The sequence below is a fragment of the Atractosteus spatula genome, chromosome 4, assembly GCF_055471065.1.
Source record: "Atractosteus spatula isolate fAtrSpa1 chromosome 4, fAtrSpa1.hap1, whole genome shotgun sequence".
Taxonomy (NCBI): domain Eukaryota; kingdom Metazoa; phylum Chordata; class Actinopteri; order Semionotiformes; family Lepisosteidae; genus Atractosteus; species Atractosteus spatula.
In genome coordinates this window covers 30,693,122-30,716,779 of record NC_142709.1, presented here as the reverse complement: position 1 = coordinate 30,716,779, position 23,658 = coordinate 30,693,122, and the positions used below count along the sequence as shown (strand labels likewise).

Here is a 23,658-nt window from a genome sequence, read left to right as displayed (position 1 = left end):
ATCAATGCTCTGTCGACTTGTTAGATATTTGCTCTGGCAGATGGGACTTACTGTGTAGGTTGATCCTAAGCGGGAAACAGTAACGGCATGAACACCCTTTTCCAGCTCCACTGACAGCTCCCACCTCTTCTGCTCCTGCTGTGAAGTGGAGACTCTGGGGAAAAAAAATGCAGACATTATACACTATATGTTGCACACTTGCACCCAATTTAGACTACAGTAGGGAACACGCACACACTAGAATACAGCTGAGTAGACAGGCACCGGGCATGTGAAGTTTTTAATTCCCCTTCAGTACGTAAATGAACCTATATTAGGTATCATTCATCATTCAAATGTTAAGGGTGTAGGCATGTGTGTGGGCTGTTGCCATAGACACCAAAAAGGAAAATGGCACCCATGAGTGCTCCCTTTTACACAGTGGCATGATCAAACAACAAAAGGTACACAAATGACAGCCCTTTTGCTACAGAAACCAAAAAAAATAAACAGGTGACAAACATCTGTTACCTACCCCTCAGCCTCACTAGGAAAAGAACAAACACATGCTTCTCTAAAACTGAGAATATGTATTGTGCTTATTAGTTTATGAAACCAAATATGATATACTGCTATCCCCCCTCAATTTTGGTGCTCCCATGTACTCAAAAAAGCATCTTGAGAGGTGTGAACATTGTGTATTTTTAAATGAACTTTGGGAGATAATGTGAACTCTCATGTTCCAGCTCAATCAATGGTCTTGTGATACAGACCCAATGAAGTCATATACTTTAGAACGACAGCCTCAGGGGCTCCCAGAATGGCTCAGTTGGTAAAGGCACTTGCCAGAACACAGGATGAGGTCTGCGGTCACAGATTCGAGCTTGGGTCATGTAACGAGCCGTCTGTGACTGGGATTACCCAAGAGGCAGGGCACAATTGGCCAAGCCCCACTGAGGGTATGGTGCGATTAGTTGGCCAGGAAACTCTCGTCACTCAGTGACAATGCCCCCAGTGGCCGGCTGGGTGCTTGCCGGCATTCAGTGAAGAAGATGCGTCTCCTTCAGCTGGCTCTGAACCTCCTGTAGGGGGCAGTGCTGTCTGTGTTGAGTTAAATGATATATAGGCTGAAGAAAGGTGCATCCAGCTTCCTTCACTTCCTCCCCTGTGTGCAGTGGCAGCGTTTATAGCAGTGAGCTGAGATGTGAAAAACACATGACTGGCTATTCCAGCATTAAAAAATAAATAAAAAGAAATACAACCCCAGATTAAAAATAATAATTAGGCAGGACAAAGGGTTTTTCCACAGGCATCATTTCATTGTTTGTGAACACATTTCTGATAGGAAAGAGTCGGAAAAGCTACAAAAATGCCATGCACGTCACAAGGTGTATTCAGATATCCCTAACTACATAATTGTTAAGTGGTATGTACACTATAGCACAAAAACAAACATGTGGCACAGAAAGAATTGTAGAGACAATGTACATGAACCACAAGGACATTCCACCATTCAATCTTTAAAATAATTGCTAAATAAGAGACATTGCTTGCAGTAGGTGACAGTGACACATAGCTACTGACCTTATCCCAAAAGTACTTGATTATGTTAAGATTTACTAAAACAGGACTGTACCTGATGTCAATCTCAGACCAAACTATAGACTCCATTCAAAACAAAAGGACATTTTCTGTGAAGTATTAACTGTTCTGGAAGGATAGTGACCCACAAACACATGGCAAACAGTTTTATTGTTTTGAAAGATTAAGGTATTGGATTGGCCTTGGTGTTACTGTAACATTTTAAAATCTGCCATTAGCCTTTGTTATCAATATAATGCTGCACAGTGAGATCACCGTTAACTTGAATAAGTTTAAATGTTTTGTATATATTTTTTGTTTAAATTTATATTTTGTTCACCCTCCCATCATGAATGACAGTGACTCCAAAAAGAACAATGTCATTCCCTCCTTTTGGTGAACCTTTCTTAAGTTCTCCTGAAGAAATATCTTCTATCATATCTGAAAAAGATACAACACAGGATTCTCCCAAAAAAGCAAATCTATGTCAGCATTCACATGGTGTTCATGCATGTTGAATAGCAAACTCCAGTCATGCAGCTTTGGCTCCACTTAGTCACTTTCAAATGGTCTTTCATCATGTCAAACACATTGCGGTTGTACCAATACTAAATTTACATGTTGTCTCTCCAAACTGAAGAATCCTGTCCTGAGGTGGTTACATAGGGTTGACTCTATCATTTGATTATGAAAACTTTACATTGTTTTCAAAACTTTTCACGTATTTCACTATGCAATGCTTTACTGCAGTGTGATCAAAACTGGCACAACTTTGGTCCCTTTTTCCATGTGTATCAATCAGCTTTGTCCAAATACATAAACTCACATCTCTTAGAACTCATGTGCTGTCGTAGTTTTTACCTCACAAAACTGAAGTGTTAATAAGTGCAAATGGGGTCTTGAACTCATCTGTCTGCTATCAGAATATTTAAGTTTGTCACAATATCATACAGAGTAACTGCACGTTGTTACATAATTAATAATTTGGTGCAAAAGACTAGATTTTCTAATGTGTTTCAAAAGAGTTAAAGATGTATTTCAAATAAATTCACTAGAATGGCTTGTGGATTTAACTTGTAGTTCATGGAACTCAGCCGATCATTAAGAAAACTGCAGTGCTGTACAGCACTTCCTAAAAGCACTAAAACGTCCCGGGCTAACTAAAATCTTTTTAGGCATCAAAATCTCATATGGAAACAGACAAAACAAACACAAATATTGCCTTGCATAGTTACAGTCTGGTTACAGTGTCTAAACAGGCAAAACTATTTTTAAAGTATTTTCTTCCAGAGATTGTGTTACAGCCTAAGAATGAATCCAATTCTTTGGAGTAAGCCAGGATAAATACCAACATAAAAGCGCAGAACAATCATAGAAGAAAATTGTGTTCCAAAAATACATAAATGTTGAATTTATGAACTTGTGTTTTCAAGGAAATGGGTGTTTAAAGTTAATATTGATCTTTATTAAACAGCTCAAGCAGGTAAAAGATATCTAAAACTACCCAGTCATGTAACTAACATTAGAAAAAAACATCCTTTTCATTTAGCAAACGTTTTACAATGGTATATGAAAGAGGTCTGTTATACCACATTGTTGCTAGTTACTACATTATTACACATGAATGTCAATGATCAGTACAAAGTACATACAGTACATGCACCCATGTTGCATGAACACTTTACTAAGTGTTAAATTATGATGTTACAAAGCTTCAGAATGCTGTATTCAGAATAAAACATGAAAAACAAGTCCATGGAAATCATACAATAAACAAGCTATTTAAGATTCCTTAAATGAAATTAATAAAGCAATACAACCAGGAAAGATTACTTATTATTAGCCAAGAAAGTTACTTACAACGTAAAAATGTAAAATGTAAAATAATATGAGAATGAACTTCTGTTATGATACTCTTATAAATGTGTTTTTAGTAAATAACTTACAGAGATGTTTCCATGCATTGTGCTATATAGTCATCCTATTACATATAAATGTGCAAAAACTGCTTCTTGAAAACATTTAGAATGATACTATCTTTGGTAATTGTATTCGGCAATCAATTGTATTATTTCATAAACATTAAAAATATAAGACATTTAGCTCATGAAAGTAGGAAAATAGTATTATGATACTTATTGTGGCATGCAATTACTGTTTACACCCAGCTGATTTCGTTTGTGTTCTTACACTGTTCATCAAAGACTGACCTTTCATCTTCCCCAAATGGCAGTGGGCTTAAAAACATCCCCAAACACCCAACAAGGTTTTTCTGTAATCCCACATTGGCCAGAAGCCTAAATCTAGAAATGAAAACTGGCCAAAATCCAGCGTCTCTCTTCATTCCCAGTAGATGTGGGCCAGTCTGGTGAAGTGGCCCTATATCTGTGGCACTGCAGACACAATGCTGGCACACTGTCAAAAATGACTTGATCAAGATGAATCTGTCAGTTTCCGGTGGCCAAAGCTCTAGAATCTCAGTCGTAAGAAGACAAAAATGTCAGAAATTATGATATGAAATGTTTTTAACATCCAACTACAAAACAATATTGGCATTCAATGTCTCAAAACCTCAGCAAAGAAAGAAAATAGTGAATATTTTGTTTCGGTATAATTTAAGAAAGTTTTTTTTCTTGTGGAATCCAGTTAAATGTATAATTAGCAGTAAACTTTTACTATAAATGGCTTTATAATCAAACCTACTTAAAGACGCAAATGAATGCCCTGCAAATAAAAACAAACTACAGAATTTAGGTGGAATTTTTAAGTAGCCTAAGACCACTTGCAGATAGACTGTCTTGGCAGTGTACCAAGCTATTGTGAAGACAGATTGTGGTGTGGGGCAGTGAGGAGAATATCCATAGCTTGCTCAGTGTGCGATCAGCAAAGATGAACCACTTAAAAACACAGGCACCGGGGCTCCTCTGAAACACACACTGCCACTCTCGATCTTCTACGGCTGCATGCACCGGGCCTCTGAGAAAATACTATCTCTGGCTGCCGGCCAGCGGCTTGTGAACCAGGCCTCTGTAGCCACAGCGGGTCGAGCCCGTTGAAGGCGCAGGTTTAGAATACCACAAGCGTGACATGGGCCGACTCGCTCACTTCAAACAAGCCCCCGGACTGAGAGCAGAGCTGACGCCTGTACGCTAGCCATGACAACATGGCTACCTGCGACCGCTGGGTCGAGAAGCTGGAGCCTGCTGACGCCCGTGAGGCTGCCCAATGTTCCAGTTCCTCACGTCAGAGGAAATGGTAGAAATAAAGACCTTCGAGAGAGAAGACATTCCGCTATCCTCTGTCGTGCCAAGGCTTTCTAGAAGGAAGGAGACGTCAAGAGAAAGTTGTGTTCCTACCCTATTTACATACATGACAAAGGTACTCCAGTGTAGAATTTAATTCACTCAATTAAAAGGGATTTTTTAACATTTGCATTGCTTTATATGGTAAATCAAGAATGAGCTGGCAAGAAGAAATTGGAATGACATGTTTAACATGTGTGTTAAATGAAAGAGCGAAAATGCCAATCTTACCTCATGAGTTTCAGTGTTACATTTAGAACCTTGCTATGTTACATAATGGATTTTGTAAAGCAAATGGATTTTCTATTGTCATATATTTTTCCATAACTATTATACCACCATCAACAATAGCATCAGTTTGCTTTAGACAGTAAAGTTTATTTAAATGTATTCCTTAAAACCAAGAGTATATCAAATCCTTTCAGGTTTTCTTATGTGAAGTTATTTAAGCAATAGTTAAAAATCAAGGAACCTGGATGGCACTTTTACAGAAAATGAGATAGAAGATGTTATCAGTTATAGTGTCTTAATGTGATCAGAAGAAAATATAACATCAAAACAGTAAATTTGCCTTTTGCCCCACTTACTACCATAATCAAGATTTACTGAACTTGACATTATTTTTTTATGGACCATTTTTCCAGACATATTTGAAAAAAGTAAACATAAACATGTTCGAAAACATGCCAGTGTTTTAAATGTACGAGGAGACAGCAGCACACTTCTCATAATAACTTGGTCGTGGCTGCTGATTTTTTTTCTAACTCGGAAAGGACAAAGACATCCAATTCTTCTCGTACACTATGCACTGAACTGGATCAAGCTCTGGACAATCAACAGCTGTACTTCTTTTAATTAAACTCATTGCAAGGCTTTCTTAATATATGTGCTAGTGTTTCATGTTAATGTCTCAGCTGATTCTTGAAACCGATATCCGTCAGCACCACGTTCTCACAGACAGAAGATTCCTTGTGCCTCTCAAAGACTAACTATAGAATAATATCTGACACACAGGCAGAAGGCACTAACAACATTGAGAATGGCTTTTGGAAACATTTTAGGAAAAGTGTCACCCAGGGATAAAATAAGGATGAAGCAGCTTGCATTAGGTTAACAACACTTTCATATCAGGAGGGATGACAACAATTTCCTTATATATCATTTATCTTCCTCTACTACATAGTACGGCTCGATCTATTACTGACCAGCCTGCCCACCTGAAGCAAAAGGCGAAAAAAAATATTTTTAAACATGGAAACAAGGATGAGTCACACGCACCAAAGGGAATATCAATTATAATAAAATTGCAATTTAAATGAATACCCTCAAATGGTGTGTATGCAGTCCAAATAGCAAGGACATGAAAGACAAAATACTATATTTTTGTAGAGCTGGCCAGCTTCACATGGCTTTCCTTGGGGTGAGCAAAATTATGCAATTCATTTAATAGGAATCATACAAATTCTCAACCTTGGAAGGAGAGGAGGGAATAAATTCAACAGCAATCATACAAATTCTAAACAGCAGATAAGATAAACCACCACGTAGTAATCTGATCTCGCACTTTGGCTTCCATTTAAAATTCCTAAACATGCCAAAATCCATCCCAAGAATAAAAGCTTCAGAAGACCTATCAGACAAAGTCTAATCATAAAGGCTTACAGATGATTCAAAAACCTAATTATACTAAAGGCCCAAAAGTTTTTTTTTTGTTATTTATTGAAGCAGTTGAACAGGAAAATAAAGGAGACATATTGACTTAAAACAATGTTAATAGTCAAAGCATCATTAAGGAATCCTTCATCATAACTCTCTCAGCAGGAAGTCAGAAAAATGATCAAGAATAATGTGCTGTGCTTTGTAGCAACTGAGGTCAGTTTCTGCATACAAATCCTCAATGGAAAAAAAAACTTCAGAAAGTCGGCCATTCATCTGAACAGAGTTCAGAGAATTTCCAGCACCGTAGAAGAGATTTTATGCAAGCACATAGATGTATTCAGTGGGGGTAGACAGAACCAGCTACATGGAGACTACAAAGCTGGCCTCCCATGGCTCATGAATAAGTCGAGGAAATGATCAGAAAAAAATAGAGAGATGTTTAGACAGATGGCCCACTTAAAACGCCTGGGATAGAGCAAAAGTGATTTTAATGAAACTTTAGATTTGGCAAATAATTGATCTTTATTCTCTTAAATCCCAAGAAAGGTGAATGAGTAAATTTTATATGTGTTACAAGTGCCTGTCTTGCCGACATAAAAAAGTACTTATGCTTTAAAGCACTTAGATTAAATAAAACAGACATCACGAACACAAAAATAAGAGGCAAGGAATCAAATGGAGGGTTTTCAAACAGGAACATGGCACCAAAGAAAATAAAAGACAAGGGGATGTTTTATTTCTTGGTTCTTTAAGGGAAAAAGAAAATGCATTGCAATGAACACATTTCCCTGTAATTTTAAAAACAAAACCTGGTTTCCAACATTTTTCCTCAGGGTTTTTAATACCAAATATTGATACCAAATATCAGATACTTCTTGCCTGAGACGTGATGAGATTTTTATGGATTTACAGGACATGATATTGTAAAAGGAGGCTTTGTATCTGAAGCTTTTCGAACTTCCATGTTGCAAGACTATGTGATCATAGTTAAACATATAATGCCATGTGTCAAACATGTCTTTTTTACAATCATGATAATCATCTCTAATTTTTTTACAGTTTTCAATAAAACAGCAAGAAATATGTGAGTATTGCATCTCTATAGCTTTCTAAATACACTTTTTTATACCTGCAATCATTGCCAGTATGTGATGACTGTTAGCATCTGAGCATAAATTGACCTATAAAAATTAGTAATTTTTTCAAATTTCAAAGTTACAAAATTTAAACTGAAACAATACTAAAAAAACCTCAGCACATGTCATACTGACATTGCATGTTTTGGTTCAACAGTATAACATTATTTGCAAAGTATGCCTGTTCCTCTTTACAAAATCTCAAACTTTCAGTGTTCACAGCTCCCTGCTCTGAAATCACCCCAAAACAATTATGTTAAGCTAATATTTTCTTTTAAACAATAAAGGGTTAAGGGTTGATATCTGATAAGCCATGTACTACCTGGAAACTTCAAACTAAAGCAACAAAACACTTCACGTTTTTTTTTTGCATTTTTACAGAGATCTTGATCTGGCCCCACAAATCTTTACTAAAAAACAATTGTATGCAATATTAACACTGTTAACACTCTCAGTACCCTCCCAGAGACTCCAGTTACTCAAGGAATCATTATATATCTACGTCTTGTTCTGCTTGGTTGGTGGTGTGAGAAAAGAGGTTCCTCTCTGAAAATGGGTTTTCGTTTTAATCAGATCGCACATTAAATTCACTGCCAATGAAAGAAAAGGATTTTTGAACATACAGTGGAAAAAATGACAATTCAAATAATTCTGCATTAAGAGCAAACATAATTACCATATAATAACCTCTCCTCTGATTTTGGTTGAAATATGGAGCTCAAAAGCTTCAATTAAGGTAAACGTTCCAAGATATTTTTACTCAATTGAGAGAACTCATCGACACCAGTATCAATATTCTAAGAACAGATTGCTCAAGCTTCATTTAAAGTAAGGATTTTTTTAAAACAAAAGGTCACTGCAAAATGTAAATGTGAACTCCAAGATGAACCTACACAAAGACAGACGACGTAACACGGAATAGAAAAGGATTGATATGGCTAAATCAGAGAAAATTGGGCTCATTCAGAGGCAAACATGCTTCTAGGTGACCTGTGTAGGTTTTTACAATTGATATGACCCAGTTTCGTCCAGCACTCCGCAGCAGTAATGCAGGCTAGCCATTAAAAGAAACACCTGTGCTCTGAGCGGGGGATTAGAGACGGCCTCGCAGCCTCCATCAGGCAGAAAGAAAATTGATTTTCATTTAAGAGAAATAACTCTGCCTCATTTTTCTGCCCTCCAAAACAGAAAATATTCATTAACTGTACAATGGGGAGATCCTATTGTCATTCTGTGAAAGGGACAAAGTTCTGTTTAACACTGGGGTATCACCTTCTGGGAGGAAACCAGGAAACTGTTGAAGCCAATTCAAATCTGCCCTCCAGGGAGCCTGGGGTACAACTTCTCTCCTGGCCTGGATAGTAAGGAAAATAGTAATAAAAATATATTAATGTATCCCAGTTTACCTTCCAACTTGGCAGATGAGAATTTCACTTCATAAAACTGGAAGGCACAGCACTGCTAATCTTTTGAAATTGACATTGCTGCCATGTCTTCTCCTAAAATATTAAAATCGCAACACTCCAAAGAAGATTTTCCAGGTTCTTCATTAGAATCCCTCAAGATGCCTCCCTAGTGGAATAACACTGATATGTACCATTTGTCACATGTTGGGTCTTACTGGCATATACGTTCTTACCGAAAATTTTAATCAATAGCATCTGCTCGTCAAAGTGCAAAATTATATTTATATATTTCTTTTACAGGAGGTAGAATAAATAGAAAAACACACCTTCAGTTTTCAGAATTCTGAACTCTTTGGTGAAAAAGGAAAAAAAATAAAAGCCAATACACATAAATCTAAATACATTTCCCTCTTGAAATCTACTCGGAGAGACAAGAAAATTATTATGGTCAAACATTGTTAATCTCCAAATTTTATGCCTGCCTCTAGATTTTTTTCCTAGACTTCACTAATATAAGGGGGTCTTACTTCTATATACATTTGCTTTTTACACTCTGTGCATCTGTTTAACTGTGCATATACTGTAGGTAACAGAAATGAAGAAACGATCTGAACACGACTGCTTCTAAATTAGTGGAAACTTTCACTCAGCGTGCATTCAGTTGAAGTTAAAAAAGAAAGTTTTCAACTAGGAGCAAATCAATGCCAGAATTGCCTGAAATAAGTGGCTTTTAAGAACCTGGTTAACATAAGGTTAAATATGAATAATACTGGTTTAAAATCTTTTGCAAATCCTGGCATCTTCCTTCATATTCAACATGATCATATAGAATTTTACAGAGGAATGCATAGACAAAGGTCAGTCTACAGGGTCACAGCTAGACTGGCTATCAAGCTTGCCACTAGCAATAGTTTTTTTTCTAGCCCATGTAGCAATTCATTTCCCATTCTGGCAGCAACAGGGTGCACAGTCCTGCTGGAGACCGCTTCCAAATGTAATCAATAGGAAAACAAAGACGACACAATAGGCAGGTTTTTACCTGCTCTTCCCTATTTAAAGTTCAAAGAAAGCAGCTTTCAAGTTTTAAATGGCTTCCACCACATTTCTTGTACATATACTGGAGTTTAAAGTCAGACTTATCTATGACAGCCAATGATTGCCAGATACCAATCTACCTTTCTCAGCATTTCCACATGCCATTCATCTTCACAGGGCTTTTTGACATAAATCCTCCACACACGGGCATGGGCTGAAGGAAAAGGTATAGGCTCTCCTCTGTCAAATATGGTAGGAAGCCAATACCTTGCCAACAGGAATAGCTCAGTACCACGATCAATATCTGTTCTGAAACTCCTAAAACGTCTTTTCAGACATATAAATAAAATGTGTCTCTTTAACAGAATTTAATCTCCTCAGTATCAGTCAAACAGAACACTTCCCATTAAAACCTGCAAAATGGAAAATTTTGCCATGTGCTACATTTTGTGAAGCATCTTTCATCAATATGCAGTTGACTCACATTTTAGATGGTAGTAAGGTTCCTAGTGGACATATTGGTCATATAATCAGAATATCCCCCTTAGACCCTTTTGTTCAACTTTCTTAAACAAGTAAAATCAATTTTCCTGACTTGCCCTTCCCCTTTGGACTCGTTTTTGGTTTATGAGCCATATTTAAGGTGATGCCACACGATAAAGGAAGCATTGTTAAAGAAAGCACCAGCGTGCTTTAGGCTCTGTAACTAGTTCCCAAAGCATAGCTCAGGTGTGTCCCACACCAGATTTCCCACATGGCGTGATTTTTCATTTATTTCTTTGTTGCCGACTGCACATACACAAATTCACATAAAAATATATTGCGTAAAATGCAATTCTACTGTATATTCTGTCCATCCCCAGGATGTCTGCTGTAGATCATAATCATAATGAATGCAATACTTTGAGTGGAATATTGTGTCATTGTATCAGTATGGAGTTCAGCATGGAAACTCAACAAAAATAAAGATCTGCTGCATGGTCTGCATTTACAAGCAACACATTTCTTTTTGGTCAGGAATGACATATCCCTTTGGTGTCTGGTTAATATTCCTTATTCGGAAACTTGCCTACTATTCAATGTTATGGTAAAACTTCGGTACCTGCAAGGATAAGGTACCTTGAAGTTTCCAAGAATAGTGATTTTGCAAATGAGGGACTTAATACTTTATAGGGAAAATAACGTGTTTCCCCAGCTCATGATACAAGCATTTCTGTTGTCTTATTATTGTTATATCTGTTAACTATTTCAGAAATAGTGTTAGCAAGTATTGGTATTAAGTTTTTTTAATGAAAATTAGTACTGAAAACTTCAAAAAGAATCGTCTTTCCCCTCTAATTCCAGGTAATGCATGTGTAAACAAATAAATTAGATCACTATTATGATATTATAGCTTACCCTGTATTAGAGTTATTATAAAACAGCACTACTGTACTGTGACAAACTGTGAGATTACTGCAGAACAGTAATAAATGACATGAAAGTAAATTAAGTGCACTCAATCCCTTCCTACTCAAACAACTTGCTCTCGTGCTCCTGCGGTTTGTCTGATTGTCTTTCTGAGAATTTTTTTTACTATCCTTTTGTACAGGACACACAGGAAACTGTCATAACATAGGGAACCTCTGAGGTGTTTGTATTCTTAAACGTTTTTCTTTTTTTTTCACAACACTGAGTCACAAGCAGAAATTACTCTGACAACAGATCTACACAAAATGCAGATCTAACGCTTTCCTAAAAGAACCTGAATAAAGCATAAACCATAATGCACTTCTACATAGACATGTTAGCTTTTTCGGAACCAGGCTTTGCCTTTACTATAGAGACTGATGCAGGTCAGCTGAAACAGATCCAAGAGGTGAAAGAGCTGCAGAAATGGGAGCCTGCATTTGCTCTCCTACTGTGCAGGAGTACAGCAATAAGCAAATTTAGCCCACAAATATGGAAAAGGTGGTCACTATAAACTTTGCACAAATAGGCAAAATCATGAATGCAGAACACACTGATATCAAAGTTTTACTATATGAGGCGATGCATCTATAGCAAAAAAACAAATGGAAAAACAAATGGAAAAACAGGACAACGGGTAAGAGAGTACTGCTTATGGACAAAGACACCTTGGCATGTGCTTTCAGAAGCATGGCCATTAAATTTCATAAGATGTGAAACTAACAAATTACTAAGCATTCACTGCACTATATAGTGGGGACAGCACCATGGCTACATGCTGAGGTGATCAAAAGACTCTGGGAGAGATATGGACACATGTAGTCACAGACCAAGCTTGTAGACAAGCACACTGGAAACTCTATCTCTCAGTTCCTACATGCAATTATATTTTGGACACCAAAGTAACTTGGTTATGCATGATTTCTGCCACGGTTAATTTCATATGGGTTTAAACTTATAAGCTCTTTAGAAAAGGCTGTCGCTATCAATTTGTCTGGGACACAATCACCCTCCAATGGATTAAACATTTTATTTTGTCTTGCTTTCACACAGGAAACGTCAAGTACGATGGGATTTATTTTCCCTTTATCCCCTTGACTGGTTAAAAGAAAATAAAAAAAAGAAAGAAACACTGATTGTTATCCGAATGGTTGTACGATGAGAAATTAAAATGTTTCATATCGAACAATCCAAAATGAATAGGGGAAGGTTAGGGGAGAGAAGAGAAAAATCAATTCTCCAATGGCAGTGGTGAAAGGAAGGGAGGTATGAATAGAATTTGCCAGTGGGGTGCAGCAGCTGCCAAATAACCTACAGCAAAAGAATTACAATAATACTGATGAAGTGTGCAAAACCTTTTAGAATCATTGCGGGGGAACACAGAAACAGTCGTACAACAATGGCTCTAATGCTGCTTCTCAAGCTTTTGGAAAGAACGAGACAAGATCAAACATCAAACAGCCTATCTTTATCGAAAAAGAGAGAAAAACCCACAATTTCTGAATATCACTCTTCTGGGACGAGTATATTACAGTGCAAACCTATCCGTAACCCAACATACATTACCACCCTACATCACGTTAAACTGCTTGGAGCTCACACACTTGGGACAAATGTTTGATGCATAAACAGCTCAAATGTGAGCTAATGCTTTTCTAAAACGTAAAATTATATGCTGTGCCCGTTTGGTTACTGTGACCAGTCTTCAACACAGTCTGTGCAAAAAAGCTGCATTATAGGAATGAGAGGTACAAGCCCTATCATCTATTTTTATGCTGCATTTAATTTACATTTTATTTTCCCTGCCGATAAAACTAGACAAGGAACACAAGGATGCTGACACCAAGGTATCTCTAAAGCACAAAAGGTCAAGCTTTAACCTGTCAAAAGCAGAGTACTTATTAGAATAAATCTACAAACTCACTAAAGGTTACTGGTGGGTCCTGATTTCTGTTGAACAGGAGCAATTCTTTTAGAAATAATAATCCTAGAGATAGTGTATCTTTTTTTCTAAGATGAAGTGTCTATATGTCAGCTGGTTTCCTTCCTTAAGGACAAGAAAGGCACAAAAGAGTTCAAAAACAGAACTTGCACATTTCTTTCTTTTTATTGGGACAGTCATGAATAATTGAAACATCATTTTTTAATTTCTTTTTGACAAGAATTCAAGGAGCAAATTACTATTTTAAAAGCATCTATTTATATTCAATATTTGTGTATTTTAAGACATACAAATGGTGGACAGTAGCTAGGAAATATGTTCTGATACTATACAAAGAAATTTATATTTAGAATATATATAGAAATGTCTTATTATTTAGTGATGCACAAATTCAAGATTGCATTTACTGAGCTACTACTAACAATAGCAGCAAAATTTATACATATACATTATACACCTACAGTCACACACAATACTGTAAATACTGGCACCTTCTATCTCCAGTAGTCTTAACGGAGATGAATACATATTTCACCAATCTATCTTTTAAAGTATTATACTCTAGAAGATCAAGCAATCACCTAATAGGATGAAGAGATGTTACCGTCAAAAACAGTTGAACAAATAAGGTGTATTTCTATGCATATATAAAGATTATGTACACACAATTATGTTTGGATAGTTCACTTTTCATTCTTCATTATAGTTCACAGTACATTATTCTTTCAGAAACTTCTGGTGATCTTTGATTGTGTTCAAAGCTGGATGTGCTCACAATCACAAAGGGACAAAAAGGTTGCAGCCCATACAGAAATGAGGAAAACTTTCCCCTCGGCCAAAACAAGCACCACACAGGAAGTGCTGCAGGCAATTGGGCATAAAAGCATAAACATAACATTAGTGGACCCACGAGATAGTAAAATGTAGCCACACCTGAGCAGAGACCCTCTCAATTTCTAATCCGCCAGTGAAAACAAAATCGTAGCCAAGCCTCAGATACGTTTCAATGACGCACAGTACCCGAGTCCGCTTTATTTGGATGTACTCAAATGAAATTCCAAATTACAGCCTTAACACAGACATAAAGACCTAATCAAGTGGACATCTGGCACTTCAGAGTGAAATGGACTTGGGTGGGCACCAGCTTTGCTCGTGTGTCATTGAACAAATAGGGAAAGTTAAACAAAATCAGGGTTAAGGTTTAACAATGAAACAACCATCCATCATTCATAGCCGTTTCCTGCAGGAAATATGTGTCCCCCCCATTATCTATATATCACAGCTAAATACACTCATGAATGACCCTGGTGGCTCCAGCGATCCTTTGTATAGTAAGCCTGAAAACCTATTCTGAATAGCGAAGGAAACCCATGACAGATAACTGTCAGTTTTAAGGGAGGAAATTCACAAAGGGCGGGTGCTTCTTTCTGCTTTTACATTCAGTTATACAAAACCCTCACAGGCACACAGTCAGACACACACATTGTAACACCGGGCAACAGCTGGTACAGATGCAATACACAGTACCATGCCAAAATCACAAAATATTTTAAATTATATAATCATTTTTTTAATAGATCGCTAGATCCCCCCCCTCCAAAAAAAAGAAATTCCAATAACACATCCACAATAATTCACAACATCAAGACAACACCCCCCCCACCCCATCATCATATCATCAAAAAAATGTTACCTGCTGAAGTATCTGTAGAACACAAACCCATACACAACTTGGGCTGAAATCTTTTTTTTTCAGTGAAATTCTATCTTTGAAGTCCTCATGCTAAGTGTACAAAGGCATCCCTCGTGAAAGCCCAAGCCGATAAATGAATTCCCTTGGAAATTAATAAGTATGCCTGCGTTTTTTCAAGTAGGTTAGATGCTTAAATGAGTTATCTAGGGTTAAAGGCATTCTGAGCCCTAATTAATTGGACTTGTTAAGATTCCTCCAGGAACTGTCACTTTGTGCAATAAGAAAATTAGCCTACTTTGTACCTCACTAGTTCGAGTTCAGTGTGCTCTCTTATGGTCATGTTTTTCTCATCAAAGTATACGCTCTTCAACATAAGATAGCGGGGTACCAGTTATCAGTTCCTGCTTTCTCTGACCACAGACCCACCCCAAGTCGGTGTGACATAAAATCAATGTGATCTGTGAGTTTGTGATACAGCAGGGTCACTACAACTGGGGTGAAGTTGGAGAGGTCTCCCCCTTGGAGCTATTGTTCTTCTGCAGTGGAAAATATAAATAAAACTAATCCATTCCTCCACTGGCTTGTGAGGAATGGAAAACAAGAACAGCAGCAATCTAACTTGCTCACTAATCAACTTTTATATAGAGAAGATTATTTTTAATTATGCACCTTTAAGAAAAAAAAAAGGATCAGTATTTAATTATGCACCTTATAAGAGATCATCACAGTTATTACTCGGACGTGTCAGCTAGAAGGTTCTTAATACTGAGAGAGAACTTTGCCCTTGCTGTACGACTGTCACTCACGGCTGATCTTGGTTCGAAAGCAATCAGTGACATTTATAGCACAATGGATGATTCAACTTTAGGATAATTCACCGCTCGCTAGGATACAGAGCTGTGCACTGACAAGATATGGGCGTCTCACCATGTCATAGATCGGTGCAACACAAGGGATTTAGTAGGGTCTTATGCAGCCGAAGCATCTAATAGACACACATAAACGGATTGGTAAAGAGTTTTTAGGCTGTGGTAGCACAGCCAGCAAGGTGTCTTTCCCCTGCCAGCATACTGAATGACAGGGAAAGAAAACCATGAAGGGGACTGCTTTTTAAAATGGAAAGTTATAAAGTTAATCAGAGGAGCCAACTTCAGCTACCACAAAGGATTTCGAAGGTTAAAACAAGTTGCACTGGACTGTAGTTCACTTACCTCAAGCTTCCTAAGAACCTCTGAGATCTCAGTTGAGTTGCTACAAACAAGGAGGCAGCAGTTGCAACCAACTCCTCCTGCTCTGAATCCGTTAACTGATGGCCTAGGGAGAGGAAAAACAACATCAATGTCTGATACACTGAGAATATGAACCCCTTTCTGGAGAAAAAAATTGCGGAAAAAAATAGAAACTTCCACACAAAATACTATACCTAAGATGTCGATATTGTCATTGTTTTACTAATAAAGTTTTAATATGCACCATTTGTCATTCAACTAAATATTCTAATACCACAAAGTGTCAAAAGACTCCTTGTTTCTGAACTTACTTTCAAAAATGAATCACACTAAAAGTGACTTTAAACCTGAAACTAACTTGCAACCTAAGATTATGAGATAAATTTCAGCATAGTGTCCAAACAGCAGATTCCCACACACAGTCAGTGTAGTTTCACACTGTTTAGTTCTTTTGTTTTCTTCTTGTTTTTCCCCGTTTAGAAATGGCAGATTCTCCACATGTTGCCATCCCCAGAAGCTTAGCTTTGGCATGCCTTGTTCTTTTCAGGGACTGAATGACTTTGCTTCAACATGTGTAGCACTACTTTCAAGGACGTCTTGGCAATATATGAACCTGCTACAGAAAAGTTTAATTTTCAAATGATGGATTACATTACAAGCCATGCTAAGGAGTGAGACACATTGGACTGGCACATCATAGAGAGGAAATAATGGATTTTTTTATTCTAAGACTGTTGGCTTAACTGTACTGCTAAGAGATGTTAGCTGTTAAAAATGAATGAATATTAACATAATAATATGGGATTTGATTAAATTCTATACAGAAAAGCCAGTTTCATTTCCTTCAGATAGTTTTGTTATAAAACAATCCTTTGATACTAAACTTTAAATCAAATGATATAACATAAGGAAATAATATGAAAATCACAGACTGAAAGAATTGAAGTATGTGATATTGTTTTCATTACCTATGGATTTCTGTTGAGGTTAACTTTAAACAGCAACTGAACTATCTTTACTTTTTCTGGATAAATATACATTAAAACAACACTGGGATGCTTCTAGGTTTAAAAAATATAAAAGTTCATAAACCTACATATACAATCTAGTCTATTATCTATTTTAGATGATTAAATTGTTAATACTAACCACCCAAAGGGGCTAGACTGGCATTTCTTATGTTTTAATGTCAGTTTAAATTTTAGAATGCATGTCACTGGAGTTTTGATTCAATATAACTTAATGAGAGGTAACTTTATAAAGCAAACTTAAGGATCCACTAAAGATATTATTGAATGTATCACTTGCTGTGAAGATGTATTTCAGGACATGGCTAATTTATTGAACTCTACAGGGGGGAAAAGGACTAAACATACCCAGAAGGGGATTTATTAACTTGTAAAATAGTTAAAACAAAGGGAAAATTGAAGTAGGATTATCTAGTAAATACTTTTTCTGAGTTTATTGAGCCCACCTTGTAGAACCACATATTCCAATTAAGTCAACATGATCAAGTTCCTATTTACCCATCATTGTTTCAGCTTTTAATGAAATTAAAAAATATAAATAGCCCACTAAATGACAAATCACTGCTCTATCTTGGTTTCGAAGTACTTTTTAATGTGTTTTAAGGATTTATCCACAGTGCCAAAAAAGTTAGGAGTTAGGCTTTATTTTTCATGTTGAGAAAAAACTTGAAGCTACAGGGAATAAAAATGGAACTTCTTGCTCTACCCTGCTTGTTCCAACACTGCTTTAACCCTCTTTTGGTACATTTTCATATACTTCTCTCAGATTCTAAGGCTGTTTATCATCTGTGTAACTAAACTATACAACAGTTTGTACAGGCTCAAATGTATCTACATCCTTTAAGAGTAAAGAAAGCACCTGATATAAAATTAAAAATATTTCTTTAAAAAAATCAGAATATCAAAATTTGAATTACTTACAACCCTACATAGTAATAACTAAAAAAGTGGAACAATATCCCTAGATTGATTTATATGTTTGCATCCCTTAACATATACTGCAATGTGATAGCCATTATCCGAATAGTATCCGAATTTATATGGATAACTGTAAAACTGTAGGATGTAAGCTGCCTGGTAAATCAGCTTAGATCAAATGTGTTGATTTCTCTGTATGCTAGTAAGCTTGCTCTTCAAAACATTACAAATGTTTGTACACGTCATTCAGAAAGTCTGGGGACATTAACTGGTGATTTGCATGATTTATAATATTATCTTAGTCCAACTGTCTTCTCTTTAAAAATGTATTGCAGGCATTGATAAGTTATCTCATAGGTGAAGTGGCAGCCAGCTTCATCCTCCTTTTTCAAAACAATACCTACTGGAAAGGGTATGCCCATTCCCTGACAATGTCAGGGAGCAGGGTACTTGCTTCAAATGCCACTTGCATTTTAGGAGTGACTGCAGAAGAAAGAAACTGTGATACCAGAATGTACATACTCTAAGTAAAACAACATTTGTTCCCTTCCTATCATCTTCACTCACAGGTTTTACTGGCTTTCCCTGTAAAATTGGGCTGCAAGCCGATTTCAACATCAATATCTATTTTATAACATGGAGGCAGGTACCTGTTCAGTTGTGTATAAATATTACAATATCATTAAAAATCTAGGAGCTATGGTCTCGAAGAATGAACAATTGATCTCTTTTCTAGCTACATGGCGTTTCCAAAACTTTTAAGTAGTGCTCTATGGACTAATAAACTACATATATGGTTAAAATAGTATTTTACCTTTAAATCCTTCGGGGTAGACTTCTGGGAGAAATTTAGTGCTGATATCACCTTTAACAAATCGGGGGTGCCCAATTATCTCTCGTAAAAGAGGAATGTTATGTGTTACACCTAGAAAAGAAACCAGAGAAAAATGCTTCAGTCACAAAGAAATCCCAAATGAAAAATTTCCCAAATCCCATAAAGAGTTCTGACAAAGTTCTGAATATCAGAAGAAAATTGCATTAAATTTAAGCCTCTTAGTACATCTATATTTAACTACCTGGTCTCCATCCATAACAAGCTTGCCAACTCACCAGTGTTTTAATTTACATAAAAAACCAAAGCAAAACAACATGGCTGCATTCTAGACCAACATCTGAGTGAAACAGTAAATGTGTTTTAAAAATCTGAGTTGTTTGTGAAGAAACTTCTTCCTCATCAGAAATGCGACTAGTATGTGAATCCAAAGGATGAGAACTGAGGTAAAGACCCTATGGATACAGTGGATCACCCAAACTGATGATAAAATGACCCCCAAAATACATTTCTTTCATATTTTGTGGTAATTCTACCTAATATAAATTTTACAGTCACAACTATGGGAAAACCTTTGCAATAGGAAAGTCAAGTATACAAAGGTATACTGGTATATATTTAATTTAAAAGAAAATGAATTACTGAGAATTCATGCATTCTAACTAAACAGATTTAAAATAAAGCAAACTATTTAAGGTTATGCATGTCTTAGTTTAAAAAAGGCCTAATCCGTATTTTAAAGGACATCACAATCTTCTTTTCCTAGAATATGCTATCCACAGAATGATCTCCCCCAGAAATAAGGTATGTCCCAGGCAATGCAGTCGAGTAGGCTGGCTTTCATATCATTTAAGCTTTTTGTCACAAGATCGTGGGGAAAAATATTACAACTACCCAGCCTCCCTCTTCAAGGTTTTTCTTCATGGTGTGGAGAGGTTTGCAATCCTGAGACTGAACTATTTCATTACTCAAACACTGCTGTCTGCACAAATCACTAACAATAATTAAATTAAATAATTAAATGAGAAAGAGAGGCATTCACAATCTCTGACACACTTTTTGACAACAGTGATAAACATAATACTGCAGCCCAACCACCCCCGAGCCCAAATCTTTTTCGTTTGGCATGGGTTGCTTTTCTTCCAGAATGAGAGATCTTCTCCTGCCCTGAAGCAAGCACTAGCTCTGAACATACTTATATGCGTTTGTTTTTGCCCAGCCCTCTGCTGGTGTGAGTTTCCCGGCTCTCTGTGTGTGGCAGACGCTGAAAGTGGTCGTGACACATAGAATGAGGCTCAGCCTGATTGAAATATGACATTTTTACCTCCTAGAGCTGTTGAGGAGATATCCATACCCTGTGCTACACAACTGGCTCAATGAGGAGATTTTGACCGTTTGATTAAAACAAGATCAGTCCTCATGCCACCTGGTGTCACAGGATCAGTTCAGGTCACCAGGGTTCTCTTGAGTTTGCAGTGGCCTTATTATAAGTTTTCCAATAACCCTTCTGCAAATAAAAACACCATTTGAAACATAAAACCTCCCTGTGCTCTTTATTTTCTGAGCCACGGCGTCATACCGAAATCTGTCCTGTTCTCAATCCTCTTTAAAAAGTCTACGATTAAAAAGGTATCATTTATGAACAAGATGTGCAATAGAAATTGTGACATTTCAGTCTTGGAATTTGATGCCACTACTGCAGTTTAGACTAAAAGCAAAAGAAATCTAGTCCATTTTCAAAGTGTCACTGAATAGAAAATGTAACATGTTATAGCGTGAAACCAGATAGTCTCGTGCTTTTTCGACACATCCAATGGATCCCTGGCGAGATGATGGTTGAGGACAGATGCTAGGGATTTCGCTGTATCAATTGATTGCCCCAACGGACCTTATATCAAACACTGCCAGGAGTATCCTAATTCACTCTGAACCAGCTACTCTGATACTACAAAGCTTGTTGGATGACCACTGAGAAGGAAAAAAAAAAAACGATGTCTTAAAAGGAAACATTAAAGATGACTAGCAGTGTATAAGTGCTCCAGACTAGCACTGGATACAGAAAAAGATTTATCTAAATTGAATCAGAGAAAGCCTGTTTTTTTTTTCTTCCTGGGAGCATAAGGCATTTCAAAGAACTTTTAGAAATATGCACACGCGCACACACACTGAAACCAATGAGAACACCTGCAACAGAATACAGCCTGCTTTAAAACAAACTGCCGGTGTGCCTGGATAAAATGTAAAGAAGGTTAAGACAGCAAATTTTACTCTGTGCTAGAATACCTATTAGAGTAAGGACTGTGAATCTGGGGATCTTGTCAGTGACCAAAATGAGCTCACAACACATTTACTGTATAATACTATTACTATCATTATACATCAAGGGAACAAGAAAAAATAGCATCTCATTTTTCCATAATACAGTACACAAAGCTGCAATAAAAGGCAGCTTAGATTTGTCTAGGAAGCTTTGGCTAGTTGCCAGAATGTCTACTTTCAAAACATGGCTTATTCTGGGCAGCCAGGGAAGCGATCTAAAAAAAGGAGGAGGGGAGGGAGAGCTTCCTCGCACTAGAATGAAAGCCGGATAATTGAATTTTCAATGTGCATGAAGGAGGTGAAGAATCTCCAAAGAAATAAAACTTTAATAACAGGGAAAAAAAAATGAACGCAAAAAAAAATAAACCCGACGCAACTGGGCGACATTTTTTCCCCCAAACCTACAGCTCCTCTCGAAAGCCCCTATGAAAACAAGAAATTTTAAATATGTAATTTAAAAATGACCTCTGTCAAAGTTCATAAGGTCTCCATCTGTGTGTGAATAACAGCTAGACTAAAGAATGATGACTCTCCAACAGCTTGTTCCCGACTACCTGCTGCTTGAAAAACACTGGCCAGACATTAAGCCCAACATGCTCAAAGGATCAAACGAGGCCAACAAATACTGCTTATTTCATAAAACTGAGAACCTAAAAAGAGAACTTCGAGTATATTAGGAGCAACAATGGTATTTCAAGGGCAGGAATTTGCAGGTTTTCTGCAAATTATTCCAAAATGCTTGAATTATTGCCCACGTTATGTTGTAACCTATACCGCTGATGATTTGTGGGGGCTGAAATAATAAGACTGTTTGAAGCCTAATCCGTTTTAAATTTTTAATTAAGAAACAACCCAAATGTAAGCCTCTTTGTTATTCTCTGCTGCCCATGATAAAAAAAAAAGCTTCTGAAAATGTTGTGAAAATATGCAAAATCCTAGGGGGTCCTCACATAAAACGAAAGGCTATCAAAACAAGTCGTGTACCACAATTTAAACAGAGCAATTAAACCAAGGTTACAGTATGGATTTTCTGACATATCAAAAAGAGGATTCTCTGGGAACTGAATTGTCTTAAGCAATTAGAGAAACAAATGAAAACCATAAATATGTGCTTTTCTTTGGTAAATCCAACTCCATTCTGAAAGATTTCTGCTTAGTTGTCTGTAGTACTACTGTCTGTTCCATTCACAAAATCAGAAAAAAAAACTCACAGCAAACAGCTGGTCTTTGTACTCCTGCTAGTTTTAAAAAAAGCAAATAAATAAATGTATATCATTTTTGAAAATCATTAGACCTCAGTTACAAAAATAGGACTTTAAACAGATAAACTCAGAGTTAAACTCTGGCACCTGCTTGTATTTGTCTGTTGTGTCTGGAATAAAGAGAATTTAGTGAAGACCCCCTATCGCACGCAAAGTACTGGTGGGGGGCATATTGTGATTGCTTTGGCTGTACTCTCTGCAATACTCTCTGGATTGGCGGTGAAGAGCGCCTGCGCACTGCTGAGCTTCTCAGCTCACCAGGATTAATCCAAGAAGCCAAGAGAGACAGAAATGCCATGAAAAAAGGGAGGCCCTGGCCTAAGACTCGCTACCTCCTAAGATGTCCAGGGGACCTAGAGAGTGTAGTGAAATCTAATCCCAGTATGAAGGCCATCGAAATAAAACAACAGTAGGAACCGAGGCCAGTCTCCCACTTAAGATGGATGGACTAAATACTCACTTGGCTGCTCGGACACTCTGTCAACAGTAAGGAAAAAGTGGCCAAAGGAACACTGTACAGATACAAATTGTACCTCAAACCAACCCCCAGCCCTGCATATCCATTGAGCGCTTCATTGATTATTTATGATTTCCTCTGTGGGTACAGCATGCAGTATGGCTCACTACAAATGATACTCCATTTATCTGCTCTCATTAAACATTGTTCTGGTATAATAATGCAGACGATGGAGGTGCTCAAAGAGCTTAGCTGATCTTCTGTGTGAAAGGGCCATTGTATGTGTGAACTACCAAAAATGCATCCACGGACTGCTTTCTTTTTTCATTCACATATTAAAGCACAGAGGCCGACTCCCTCTCCCCATACAGACAAAATATTCCTTAATGTGCACTGCCAAAGATATTAATTATGAAAGTTCCAACCATGTT

The 23,658-nt window shown here is 37.1% G+C and overlaps 1 protein-coding gene across 1 annotated transcript in view; it reads right to left on the bottom strand.

Moving 5' to 3' along the window:
* pcca (propionyl-CoA carboxylase subunit alpha) overlaps positions 1 to 23,658 on the bottom strand; it is a 164,552-nt gene that overhangs the window by 63,992 nt on the left and 76,902 nt on the right. The window contains exons 17-19 of the mRNA XM_088913845.1: positions 19,172 to 19,282; positions 16,394 to 16,496; positions 52 to 154 (exon numbers count right to left, since the gene is read on the bottom strand). Coding sequence (XP_088769971.1) covers positions 52 to 154; positions 16,394 to 16,496; positions 19,172 to 19,282 — 317 coding nt within the window. The remainder of the gene's footprint in view (positions 1 to 51; positions 155 to 16,393; positions 16,497 to 19,171; positions 19,283 to 23,658) is intronic.